Source organism: Alternaria ethzedia (assembly GCF_023757985.1).
Source record: "Alternaria ethzedia strain BMP 0044 chromosome Unknown scaffold_46, whole genome shotgun sequence".
Taxonomy (NCBI): Eukaryota; Fungi; Ascomycota; class Dothideomycetes; order Pleosporales; family Pleosporaceae; genus Alternaria; species Alternaria ethzedia.
This window is the reverse complement of record NW_026056239.1, coordinates 43,215-56,990: the sequence shown is the minus strand read 5'-3', so window position 1 is coordinate 56,990 and position 13,776 is coordinate 43,215. Positions and strand designations below refer to the sequence as shown.

At 53.8% G+C, this 13,776-nt stretch overlaps 4 protein-coding genes across 4 annotated transcripts; 3 read left to right on the top strand and 1 right to left on the bottom strand.

Moving 5' to 3' along the window:
• Positions 1 to 74: 74 nt before the first annotated feature.
• On the top strand, positions 75 to 1,276 carry J4E87_010317 (uncharacterized protein; the record flags this gene model as incomplete). Its single annotated transcript, XM_049381891.1, has 2 exons — positions 75 to 544; positions 595 to 1,276. The coding sequence occupies 2 exons, from the start codon at positions 75 to 77 to the stop codon at positions 1,274 to 1,276; spliced, it is 1,152 nt and encodes a 383-aa protein (XP_049228355.1).
• Positions 1,277 to 2,749: 1,473 nt separating this feature from the next.
• J4E87_010316 (uncharacterized protein) lies at positions 2,750 to 4,464 on the top strand (the record flags this gene model as incomplete). Its single annotated transcript, XM_049381890.1, is given in 4 exon segments — positions 2,750 to 2,755; positions 2,929 to 3,259; positions 3,278 to 3,542; positions 4,104 to 4,464. 4 exon segments carry the CDS (start codon positions 2,750 to 2,752, stop codon positions 4,462 to 4,464), a joined length of 963 nt encoding a protein of 320 aa, XP_049228354.1.
• Positions 4,465 to 5,002: 538 nt separating this feature from the next.
• On the bottom strand, positions 5,003 to 6,469 carry J4E87_010315 (uncharacterized protein; the record flags this gene model as incomplete). Its single annotated transcript, XM_049381889.1, has 1 exon — positions 5,003 to 6,469. The coding sequence occupies one exon, from the start codon at positions 6,467 to 6,469 to the stop codon at positions 5,003 to 5,005; it is 1,467 nt and encodes a 488-aa protein (XP_049228353.1).
• A 5,649-nt stretch (positions 6,470 to 12,118) lies between these two features.
• Positions 12,119 to 13,264, top strand: J4E87_010314 (uncharacterized protein; the record flags this gene model as incomplete). Its single annotated transcript, XM_049381888.1, has 1 exon — positions 12,119 to 13,264. The coding sequence occupies one exon, from the start codon at positions 12,119 to 12,121 to the stop codon at positions 13,262 to 13,264; it is 1,146 nt and encodes a 381-aa protein (XP_049228352.1).
• Positions 13,265 to 13,776: the final 512 nt, after the last annotated feature.

Genomic DNA, 13,776 nt, shown 5'->3' with positions numbered 1-13,776 from the left:
GCGCCTCCTCGACCATCGCCAGCCAGTCATTGATCTTTCCACCCGCCCAACTCACTTCTTCATCTTCGCTCAGCATGGCACCCCCGACCACACCGTCCTCCCAAAGGTTCAGGCGCACGATCGACGAGCTAGTCGAACACAACCTGATCGTTGACTGTGCCGACAAGGCGTTCCCACGAGAGCTGAGTGAGCGTGTGGAGCAAATGCTGAACGCGCCGGTCATGCCTGAACAAGCTCATGCTGCACAGGAGATCGTCTATCAACATCGGGAGGCCCGCTCTATGGACAAGAAGAGTGCTGTTAACATGATGGAACCGCTGCTGCTCTTTCAGGGAGAGCGAACCGGCTATGCACGTGGCATACCCAACATCGATATCAGCCACGACTATACCATGACGACAGACTTTGTTCCAATCCCACCAAGTTCCGATTCAGATGCCCTGAGATATAAACCGGATCTCGCCATTGGATATTTAAATCCCCGCGACAGCGAGACCGGTGTAGACTCAGGGTTGACGGAAGAGGATAACGAGCTCCTGAAGAAGTGAGTTGACGATCACTCCCCAGATTCCCATGCTGACGTTAGATTGCCAGTTTCAAGCTGAACCCCGAACTATCCTTCCCGTTCCTCACTGCCGAGTGGGAAGCAGTAGACGGACATTCCATCCTTAACGCGATGAAGAAGTCTGCTCTCCACGGCGCGACGATCGTAAATTACCATCGGCAATACTTCGAGTCCGCGTACGGCGATATTATACCTGCGACTTCGGCCTACACCATGCACATGTCCGTTACATGCGATATGATGCTGCTCCAGCTCTGGCTACATTGGAGCGAAGGGGTGGACAATGGAAAATACTTTATGAAAGAACTGTACTCGTGCAGTTTGTCTATGGAGGAGCAAATTGCGAAGGCCCAGGCGATCCTGAAAAGCCACCTGGACTGGGCGCTTGGGGATCGGCTCCAAGCTATGAAGGACGCACTCCCCCTTTGGCAAAAGACTCGCGCCGTGGAGAAGGCGAGGCACGAATTGGAAGAGGCTAGACGTGTGGCAGCCCTCGCTCTTCGCGGATCGGTTTCTGTCCGTTCTCACGTCACCCAAGCCACGGTAAATCCAAAGACGCCTCGTAGGAGTGTGGCAACACCCAAGTCGACCTCAAAGTCAAAGGCCACCAACAGCAACCACACATCAATACCACGAACGCGGAAGAGGCAGAGGGATTCCGCTGAGAGTTACGTTCCGCAAGACCAGATTGACGAGCTCTCACAATCCTAGAGGAGGTTAAAGATCACGGGCGCCACAGCTTGCCTGGAAACGCAGGTGCCAGTGGTAGCGCGACCGCCATCGGATGCAAGAAGACAACGACCACGAAACCAATGGTGGAAGTGATGGGGACGAAGGAGGTCGCGCAAGTTATAGCAATGCTGTCCTGCTACTCATCGTGAGAAGCACGAATGCCGCTCGATTGTGAGCTCCTCTTCAGCTCATGCTTTGGAGCACGAGATTTGAGGTACCGGCAATGTGTTATATGGCACCGCTTTTGGTTTAGTCTTCATATTATGTAAACGTAAATACCAGCACACGGTGCACCGAGCTTCTCTCCGTTTATTCTCGAGACGCCTAGGCGCAGTCAGCACCAATGAATGTGTCGTATGCGCCCTTCCTTGACTAGCATTCAATGATACAAATACATCCAAAGCCATTACGCATATCCTTCCTTATCTTCTCGCTTTCATAGATGTGTTGGGCTGAAAATCTGGTGAGCGAGGATGCAGCTGCCAAAAATGTGTGAGGCTCGGGAGACCGGAGACAGCAGGTCACCTCTCTGCCCCACTTGTCTCTCCCATCGAACCTTCGCGTCTACAACGGTTTACACGGGCAAAAACCGGGAGAGATCTAGCAAGATCCAATGCGACAGATATCTGCACGACTCCCCTCAATCTTCGCCCTCACTGGTGGACTTATTGGGATGACTGCCCTGGACTGAGCGGAGCCGCAGTCGCGGTGCGGGCCGTATGCTGATCTTCAAGCTGCTCAACGGCGCGGATCTAGCTCGGAGTGGTTTGCGATTGGCCACCATGCGTAGCACGGTCACGGAGCTGCTGACACTTTCTCGAAAGCTGTGATGGACCTTTTCGTCGCGGCATTGACCGGAGGAGTGGCCCTACACGCACCAAGCAGTGAGATATCCTCTCGACCGACCACATGGACTCTTAACGTTGCGACACGTCTCACATTGTCAATTTCTCTGATGAAATGCGCGAACGCGGCAACAACAGCCCATAAAATCTCCATCGATGAACAGCCTTTTTGCTACTTGTTATACTGCAGACGCCCGGGTGCTGCTCGTGCGGCAATCTATCCTCACTACCGACACAGCGAAAATCGGGACGTCGCTTACATCTCGACCAGTACTGGTACACGGCCGAGGCGAACGCTGAAGTCGTCACTTCCGTCACATGCTAGGGGCCAACATGCGAGACGAGCCACTCATGACTCCCGGAATACATACCCACCACATACGCAAAATTTACTCCTCACCAAATGAGAGATCGCGATTTTCAGACTCTAGGGGCCGACATAACTGAACAGTGTGGCTTCAGAACCTCCGCATATCGAACCCGATTTTCCACATCCAGACGACTACACAGCGACAAAGAAGGTCATGAGACGTGCTGAAGTGTGTTTCAGAGCAGACAAGCGGTTTAGACGCAGACATTGCTTCTGGGTTGGGTCAACGTCGTCTCCATGGTTGTGGATCGCAAGACCACGCACTCGAACATGGCAAACGGTCGTCAGTTCCTTGCCCTGCATATTAGGGGATCGCATCATCGACCGCAACGGCATATTTCCTGGGATTGGAACAGCAGGGGCCTGCATGATATCGGGGGAGGCCTGTGTGCACTTCCACAGAACATACCTTCAAGATTGAGCATCGGCTCACCCTCGAGAAGATCAAGGCCGATCACCTGCGCGTTCGCTACACTGATCCGCTAAGCAAGATGGCCAGAGAAGTGGGAATCCTCAAAGTTCAGGACGACGACAAGCACAAGGTCGAGGCCGCTCTACCCCGGATAAGTCTCCACTACTACGGAGCCAACGGGCATTCGCGAGAATTTGATATGGAGAGGGAGGCCACGCGTGGCTTCCAAATAAACAGCCTGATACAGCAGAGACCAGGCATCCGCGTGTACAAGGAGGGTTTCACGACCGGCAAAACCTTCGGTATCCTGACGAACATACACTTCAGCATGAAAGGTGCCTAGTATGCACCAGTGAAGCAGGAGGTCAGAGACAACCCCGACGAAAAGCTCAAGATCAAGGATCTCGGTATTCCCTTGGAGAAATTATGGTGGCACGACATGCACAAGTGGGCCGGCATCGTTAACTGGATCGCTGAATGCACCCCGTTCGCCGCCCCGGGCGACAGTGGTGCTCTGGTATGTGCAGTCGAAGAGAGTCAAACGGTGCCCTTGGGCATACACATTGGTCGCCTGACGTTCCAGGAAGACTGCAGCATTTTGTTGGGTCTCGAAGCTTGGTTCGTGGAGGGGGGATGCCGTCAGCTCAAGTTGCACTTCTGACCAGCTTGCTTGTCGTCGACATCGACTATCATCCCTCAAAATACACGACACCCAAATACCCATTCATAGACTTAGATGATTTAATAGCACCGACTGAGCGGCAGACGAGAATGCTACTAATGGTTTCCGCACTGAGTCTCAACTTCGCGTGACCCTCGTTTGGCCGTTACACCAATGTTATACTAATATGAGCCTAACATCGAACAGATGTTTGAACAGGGTTTATGCAAGCCCTGGTCTTGCGTTCACGCAGGCGTCAAGCCACGTGGCGAATCACATAAGAGGCTTGCCGCATATCTGAGCATCCTAGGTTACACTGGCGATAAGCAATTTAGCATTGCAGGTAGCAGCATGGTATTGGATGCTTCCCCTATTTAAAGATCAAGGTGGAAGAGCGCTCCGTACGCGCTCAGGTTGGCGATATATTTCACTAGGCTCGATAGAACCAAGACTCCTACACTCCACTTCCTACCCCATCAACTCATAACTCTTATTTCACACCCACGAACCATAATCAGCCCTGGAGCTACGGCCAACAACAACTCCCTCGAGAAGCTCATCAACGGCTTCTACGGAGTGCCGCTGCCGCCACGACCTCCGCCCGCACCAACCAAGCGTATCTCCGACATCGCATGGAGAGGTGACGGAGTGGATCCGGTTTCCTCGGAAGACGGATGGTCAACAGAAGCGCCGGATCAGATGCAATCCAAGAAGATCTGTCGTCGTCGCGCAGACCTCGAGTACCTTCGCCATGGGCATCCTGACTACTTGGACCTCGCCGTTGTGATCGGCCCAAAGTCCAATGGGAAGGACTGGCTTGAACGAAGGGGGGGCAATGAAGCAGGAAGTGTCCATCATGCATGGCAAGCTAGCCGGTAGGCAGTCTTTCATTGCCATGACTCTCGAGGCTGATATTTCGCTTTGCAACGTCAAGATGAGCACTCACGATTACCACCAGAGAGGCCTTAAACTCGGAATCCTCCCGCTGCTTTTGAAGCCGCCTATCTCTCTTCCTTTGAAGTGTATCAACGAAGACGTCGAGTTTGGTGTTGGTGCTGATGGGGAGGTTACGTTCAATCATTGCGTGAAGCACGGGGTAACATGCATGAACCCGCCACCTCATTGAACCTGGAGATCGCCCAGACGTAGACCAAGGATGCACTGGGTCTATTCTTTCCCCGGAAGAGACACAGTCGAAACGGCGGGCATGGCTCACGGGCAGATCATTTTGTGATAGCTCTAACATTGCTTCTTGTTCACCCAAGTCCATGATATATACCTACATATGATTGTACGGTTCTACAGCCACCACTAATCCACTCAATAACTTCTTTTCATTCTTGTCCAATGTATACTGTCTGTCCTCGAATGAACCCGCTGCCAATGGAATGAGCTAAGGGAGTTGAACTAATTCCGCTTAGCCCAGAACCCCACGAGCACGGTATGCAGTATATGATGTTGGCTCTGGGCTGACATCGCGGAAATTTGCGGCAGCCGACGAAGGGCGAAGACGGTGCCCTTCCCTGGAGTCGGAATTCGAGGAAGAGTCGCGAGATGTTTCATCCAGGAAAGGATTTGTCGGGCTGACGGCATGATGACCTCCGGCACTCTTCGATACGGGATGCATTTCCTGGTTGTCTTCCAGATCCGAGTCGTCTCCTAGGCGTTGATGATGAGGTCCAGCGTGGCCAAGCTTACCATTGCAGTCGTCGCAACGACGTTTGCCACAGCAGCAGCAAAGATGACGTGACAGCCACGAACGCGGCATCTTGGCGTCTGGGCCACGGATAAAGCGACCGGGATGGACTATGTTCCACACAAAGATGGCTAACCACATTGGAGCTGACTCCAAGACGTACAGGAGAGGCTCGTTGCTCGGCAGAGGGTTGCTTGCGCCAAGACCGGCGGAGAACTCGGCGAGACGGTAGATGATGCGAATAGTGATAGCCAGCAAGCATGCGTACAGCGCGTACAGCAACCATTTCCAGCCACCAATCTTGTCCGCGGGCAAGCGTCCCACCCTCTCCGCCTGGAGCTGGTCGCGGTGAAACTTGACGACCAACCCCAGAAACAGAACAATGAAGCCTTCCTGCATACCGATACCACCCATGTATATGTTCAAGCCCTTCTTTTGTGCTTCCAGACTTGCACCTGGACCTGCCATTCCACCGCCAACGAGCTGTATGACAAAAGAGACGATGTCGAGGGTGACGAAGATGAGTGCGAGGATGGAGGGGGAGAAGATCCAGACCTTGCGAGTGGGTGAGTAGAAGTGAACGATGCGGGCGAAGACCATATAGGCGAAGGCGTTCACCCAGATAGGCGCTACCAACACCAAGATCTGAGCGACCGTTGCAATGCCAGAGGATTGTTGGTCCTTGGAACCAAGAGCGCGAAACGCATATGCGCCAGTTTCCCAAAGAGCGGCCATGATAATAACCCAGCAGAAGCCATTGCGGTACACTATTGCTTGAACCAGATGTACGATGGTGAGCATGCCAAACAGCACGGAGAAAGCTACTGCCGCGGCGAAGTTGGGAAAGTATACCCATAACGCATTGCATGCCTCCGCAGGCACGTAGCCATCGAGCCCGGGAGTGGCGTATGAGCTGAAACCAGGCGTGCAGGTCTCAGGTGGAAGGTCGAGTGAGAGTGATGGTATGGAAGGTTCTGCGATCGATATTGTGGAGAGGTATAACGAGAACGGCGCAATGTCTGGTGCGAAGTCGTCATCGCGACGAGAAGGCGGAGCGGTTGCTGATGGCACGGAACTTATGACATCTCTAGCGGCAGTGGCTGGGGAGGGTATTGACGTGGGTGTGGGTGAAGCGATGCAGTGGAAGGGCAGTAGGAAGGCGCTGAGAAGCGCAAGTGTATATCTCATGGTATGAGCAGCACGGGAAGCAGATGTAGATATCTGTGATGTTTTGTGCGGGCAATGAACCCACGGGGCATTTCACCGTTATACATATTGACTAAAGGAAGCTGTTGTTGATACATACGTAGGCAATCCTGCTCTAAGGTCGTGGACAGCGAGGCTGAGGATGAAAGACGTACGCACCTCGCAAGCCTGTCTCGATCGGGCGGCTGAGACATGTACTGTAGATGTTGCTTGCGGATGGGGCGTAAATGGCTTGCATAGCGTGGCTGGCGGCTGTAAGCAGCCACCTCCCCATATTTGACGCTGGAGAGTCGCTTAGCCCCTGGTAGGGATCGCGCGTGCGAGAGATTTTGGGTGATAAGATGCAGCTCGTGCTGGAGAATATATTGCCGTGGACATGGTGGTACAATGGGTTCGGTGGTGAGAGACGTTGACCGTGCAACCACTCCGAACCGATGTGCGTGTTGACCGCGATACCAGGGTTGCACCCCTTGGAGGAATTCTCCCAACTAACCTGGGAACGAGGCGGAGCGCTACGGTTAATGCGTAGGGCGCCTTACCAGTTGGGCGACGTTCGCAACTCCCGCTCAGTCTTCTGCCGCACGTTTGAACGTGTCCCTCCTCCTGGAAATAGAGCGTCGCAGACGTATCAGCGTGGAAGGTAGGATCTAGAAGCCGTTATGCGGACACCAGTTGCGCGGCCGTTGGAATTGGCATGGCAGGGACAGGAATACGGCGCGGACAGGGGCGAGCGATACGGACGCCCAGGTGAAAGCCAGCGCAATTCGAATGACGAGCGCCGCGAGCCGCGGAGACCGAGCATGAGGGAGAGATGAAGATGAGGGTAGGGCCCGGAGGACGAGACGAGGGGCATCGTCCACGCTAGTCCGGTTCTGGATAAGTCTGTGTCGAAAAAACCATGGTGTAAACAGTGGTTGCAGAACACATCCGAATGCCACCCTCCGACCGAATTACCACGAGATATCCTGGATGTACTTGCAGACACCGATTGACGCCACAATAGAACGCCAATTCGGCGGTAGCGTTGACTGCTGTCAATGTCGCAAGTGGTGCTATGATGTTTGTGTTGCGCCCTTGAACATGGGAAGAGTCATCTGCGCGTACTGAAGCTATTGTGCCTCACTCGGACAGAAGTCGCAGTTTCGATAAAAAATTGAGCGTTTGCAGCGGTCACATGACTCCACCCACGGCCCCACTCCATAATTCACATTCGGGAGCTGGAGCGGCGGCCTAGACGACATCAATCTCTACACGACCAACGCTTTGATTCGCAACCACCCATATCTTCCCCATGATGTCGCTCGGCAGCCTCGATACGGATGCGGTATACATGGCAGCGCAGGTTGTTGAAACACAGGGCCGCTGCCTCATCACTCGGCCCGCTACACCCGACTGGGCCGGGTCATACGACTTTGACTTCGTCCTGGATCTTGACGAGAGCCTACGTTTGCTCCTTGATCAAATGGAACATAGAAGAGAACACTACGGTCGTGATGCTATCGAGTCGCGTCCTGCCCATACACCGGAGGCGATCTTGGCGAAGCATTGCAGCACCGAACATGGGAAGGCGCATCGCGAGGGCAGAATGACCATGGGCGCTTCTACACCGGAGGAAGACTACATGCGGGATCTTTGGGAAGGCGTACCTACCAGATACAAACAAAACATTCCCTTGCCACAGCTCTACCCCGACTACACCAGGAGCGTCGGCGTCGCAGCCACGGCGCCGCACTCTCACCAAACCAGCGAATCCACTGTCGTTCAAAAGCACTCTCGCGGTTCAAGCAGCAGCGACACCGATGATCAAGACGCCGTCTTCTCTCGGCCACAGCGAGGTGACTGGACCGTATTGATCAGGCCGTCCGAAACCCCCAGTCAAGGTACCCTTCTGCACGACTCCACCTGCGGCCCGAGATTCCCCGCGCGTAGGGCCAAAGATGCGTCTCCATGGATGACATCTGGATGAAACGAGCGAAATCAGAGTCTGAGTGTCCAGCGCACACGATATCGATACTGGCCGAGCTTCCGACATCTGTGGCCGATTACGTCAAGAATACCAGAGAACGATGCGCCGAACGGTTCATAAGCATTTGGGCAAAGAGTGGTACGCGGCACTTGTTTCCACAATTTTATCATGCTCTTACCTCCCTATGTCTCCATTTCCAAGACCAGCATGCGGCGGACGTCAAGTGCCAGGCGCGATCTTTCGATACAGTCGAGATACGGCACGTCATTGGGTCTGGCTCACATGTGTGCGAAGAAAGTGAAGTTGTCCTCTTTCTACGACACTCTCAGCTAGTAGTTGCGCTTCCTACGCGATGCTATACTGAGCTGTATCGCTTCATAGCCTTATCACTTGGAAATAATTGGCAGTGGAGATAACGCAAAGATCTCGCCAGTACAACGCACAAAATAGTCATATGCTATGCATACAAGAGATCCAACAAGCTCAAAGCCACAGAGTCATTTAAACCATGAACATCACATACATGCACGTTAACTAAGAAAAAAACTGAACAGGCCTGCAGCCTACATTAACATGTAAGCGTACAATACAGATGACCTAGCGTTGATGTAGGCTCTAGACCTGTTCACCTTTTTCTTGTATGAGGTGCATGTGTCTGCTTCGTGAACTACTGGTGCGTCATTGTGGCAATTAGTATCAATAGAACCGGATAAGCTCACACAATGTATACGGGATCGCGATCTTAGCTCAATAGTCAAAATTGCCCAAACTTTTCTCGTTTGAGGAATACGAGAAAGCGTAATACTTTCAGAATCACCTGATACGGTATTGTATCCATGAACTACCTCCCCATGTACGGGTGGTGGTTGTGCCCTCAAGATGCGACCAACTCCCAGTCTTGATCCTTCTCAGCTTCTTTTGCATGTCCATTCACACTCGCATCCAAGGACCTGTTCACAGCATCTCTGCTAGCCGCCTTAGCACTTCCACTATGCGCCGACGCCATCACCGCTTTTCCATCCAACTCTCCAGCGCGTCGCCCTGCATCCGCGGTGTCAACGGCGCCGAGCATCCGCGCGTACTTGTTGGCTCCCTCTGCTGTCTTCTTCTATCCACTGGGTCAGTGCATATAAGAAACTGGGTGGACCAAGTCCTTACGACGATGGACTCCACCCTGCGTCGGATAGGCAAGCGCTGGTTATGCTCCCCCAACGATTGCTTGCAGTCCATGTGGAAGATGAATTCCTCTGCATCTCGCTGAACGGCCCGCAGTTCTTGCCTGATACGCAGCGCGCGTTCGTCAAACTCGTGTAAGAAGGCGCGATCGCGCAGGGTCGCCGCCTGCAGTGCCGCTTCTTCGGCTTGACACTTGGTTTCCAGCGTCGCAAAATGTTCGTGGAGCTTGCGGTAAGAGACACTGGGGTCGGAAGCTGTCGCCATATTCTCGCGATGCACTTGCAGAACGCTCGTGTGTGCAGGTCCGGGGTGTTTGGGGAATGATGTGTCGTGAAGAGAGGGAGAAGAATATGGTCGATGCTAATGGCAATGAGAGTTCAAGAGGATAGAATGATGTAGCTCTTTGATCCCATCGTTCAGATTAGATGTGTGCGAGGTGAGTGAGGATGGAGAATGCCGCGTAACGCTTGTCGTTGTGTAGCAGGTGAAGGTGATGAGTGAGCCGTGAAGGTACCATCAACTACGGTTCCACCCCGTGGAGAAAGGATAGACTGCATACTCAAGCACTGGGGTCAGAACAGGCTGGGATAGAATAGACGCAGTAGTAGTAGTAATAGGAGAGAAGAGCACGGTATTTATTCTTCGTAGCTACAACTACCAGACATATACGAAAAGGAAAGATAGCACCTCAGAATGAGATCGAGAGTATACGGTTGACGCATGGGATGATCGGGATGAAGATGTCTCTGTCAGTCGATGATGTCGACGACAGGGAGCTAGTCCTCTTACGCTCAAGCTCTCGCGCACGTGAGCACGTACGCTAGCGCGCATCGACGCGACCCCGCATTGACATGTCGCGACAGCGCTCCCAGCTCCTGGTGTTGCGTGTCTGCCGTCCACACATATTTCCCCATCTCACGCATCACAACGAAGGATCAATTGCGTGATCGCGATTCCTCTCCGTTAGTCTCGTCGCGCTATGACCATCCGAACTCGAGCTCGCCCCAAGCGAACCGCTGTCGAGCTCCTCCAAAGGAGCCGGAGTGGCTGAATCATGCGCGGACGACTTCATTCATCTACGTAAAGGTGCCGTCTCTACAACTGGTCCTCGAGAGTAATGGCGCTGGTACGACATCCTCCTCTCCCAAAAGTGGAATGGCAGCTGCTGACATCATCACCTAGACGGCCTCCACGACCGATGCGATGGTCACAGCCGAGCCGCTTTCCCGAGGACCAGCCCGAAGCAAGCACGACGCGCATGCTTGACGTCTTGCCCCGCGTCGCACAATTGCCTACCTCTCTTCCACGTTGCCGCGAACAAGAAAACCGTCAAGGGGGAAATCTGCTATGACCGAGAACGCGCAACAACGAGAACCGATCGGCGGCGCAGCGCTTGAGTTTGCTGTACGAAGGAGAGGCGGTATGAGCTGGAAGGTCATGGCTGGACGGAATCTGCGCCGTCCCCATCGAAAGGCCTCCCGCCTTGAGCGACGACGTCCGTAGGCTCCCTGCGATACTTCCTCCCCACCACACAAGCGGCCCCTTTTCACGACATAGAAGACTTTACGGATGCACCGAAACGAAAGTCGCCGGAGGCAGAAAAGTATGAGTCGAGTTGGAGTAGTCTGTGGCGGCAGTGGAAGCTTTCGACCGCTGCTTCGGCCATGTCTCGAATATCGTGGTGCAGGGGCTCAGCGAAGGGATTGGTATGAGTCGCCAGCAGCTCCATGTGGCTTTCTCCTCCTGTCCCGATCAACACTCTTTCCCTACTCATGGAGGCTGGATAGCAACTTTCACGTTCCTGACAACGTCGACATCCCCATGTATCCTGTTCCCGTGCTTCTGCTTCCACAGGTTGTATTACCTTCTGCCTTGCTAGCATAGTATCAACCACCCTCCTGTCTGACCTGGATGATGATGAAGGCCGTAATCTGACATCGAGTCGACTTCCATCGTTCCCACGCGAATACTACTTGTTGCTTCCCTTGAACCTTGTCGTAGTGCCGAATTTCATACGATAAGAATCGAAACACTGGTTCACAGTTCGAGTAGTGGCAGTGTCGCATTTGCGCAAGGGCTGTGCGTTGCGGCCTTCAGATTACAGCAGCATCTATTCGAAGAAATTCTTGCATTTCACCGAAGCCGAGTGTAGTAAGCGTATCAAATCGCTTGTCGAGATCTTCTCATTGTGTCGTTCATTTCGGTAGACACCCAAGAAGATGCACTCACTGTCGGAGGTCGACCAGATGACGCTGACCCAAAGCAGCCTAGCTCGGGTTGCCGTCACTGCCAACCATGGATTTCGTCGTGGCCGTGAGTTCCTTCCCACTCATCAAAGCACGCGGGTCTTCTCTCACCTTTCACCCCACATCATCCAAGCCGTGAGTTCCTTCCCACTCATCCAAGCACGCGGCTCTTCCTCACCTTTCACCCCACATCATCCAAGCCGCCAACAATGGGCATTCGTGGCCCACCGTCTCGCGTATAGCATGGGTACCTCGTTAGCGAAGGATGCCCGAGCACTACAACGCCAGATCTCTACCTTGCACGCAGACTCGGAAGCCACACTGATCACATACTCCAAGCTACTGCACAAGTACCCCGAAGACCGTCGCGCCTTGCTCGCACTGCTCGACGCGACCGCACACAGCATCATCAAGGGGTGGAGGCTACGAGCGCTGGATGACCACACGAACGCACGAGGAGCCTTCAATAGCCTGGAGAAGGGACGCTGGGAAGCGTTCGGCTGGCTTGAACTTGACATCGCCTTCGCATCGGTCTGGATCGACAAACCAACCTTTCTAATTCAACTGCGAGCGCTGCACGACAAGACCAAGCTCAACTGGAAAACAGCCGTTGGCCTCATCGCAACTGCTAAGGGCAACGCTCGCGACGTCAAACCAAAACACATCAAGCACGTACTAGAGGAAGCGCAAGCAACCGAGAGAAGCGTAAGAGTCACGCACAGAAAGACGGCTGTTCACGGTGATCAGAGAGAAGTGTACGGGCCTGCGACTGGCGACTGGGAGGAGCAGGAAAGCAGTGCAGAGCTGGACGAAGACGGAGACGTAACGCTCGTAGAACACGACCCCCCGACGCAGAAGAGCCCTGATCATCCACCCGTCACCCAGTCTGATCCCCCAAGCTGGGGCGAGGACGACACGTGCTTAGACGACGGCATTGTCCCGGTACACGAGACCGGAAGGCAGCATCTTCAGCGTCAGCATCTCGACGAGCAGCGTATCGACCCGCATCTTGTCACGATGGCCACAAGCAATGCACAAAGCGTACAGCCTGAAGATCGGGTCGCGATTGTGAAGCGATGGAAGCAGGAACTGAAGGACAGTCGCGCGAAGGCAAGAGAGTCTCGAGAAGCCAATGTCGCTGCCGGGGTACATCTTGAGGAAACGACCAACACATCGAATCTGAACGCACGCAAACGTGTCGCGCGTGTCGCCTTTGGTATACCAGATGATGAAGGTCAGGTGGGTGGTGAAGCCGCTGGAAAGGTTATGGATGATGCGACGGCTGATCTGGAACGTACAGCGACGGCGTGGAAGGCCGATCGTGAAGAGACTGCACGGAGGGAAGCAGAGTTCGTCGAAATCACACGTGTGATCCTTGAGGGGGTATGAGAGCTGTAAGATGATAGCACTACACTGCCATTGCGGAGACCACGAACATGATCGAAGCGAAACTAGGGGGCATAGACTCATGCGGTTTGCATCTATAGCGTCCTTACCGTCATGAAATGGACATGATCCGAACATTGGTGTAATAATGTAACCTAGCGTAACCAGCAAAACTCTGCCTTTGGTGTTTTCCCTCGGCGTCACATCTCCACCCAACTCACTACGAGGACAGGCAGTCTGATCTGCTCTGAGCCAGACTACGCGTAGCAGCAGCTGTATGACTAATCAATACGTTTCGATCTCAACAAAGTGACTCCTTCAACCTCGCCGGTCTCGGGCCCTTACTATGCTGGCAACGTACTACCTGCACCCGATACAAGAAACGTGCTGAACGGGATTCCTGCTTACAGCCGACTGAGACACGTCTCAGCGCACCCACGATAACCTGGTTGCCCTCATCACCATGCCTATCCATGCCGTGCAGGAGACGACCGTAGCGTAAGACGCCGCTGGCT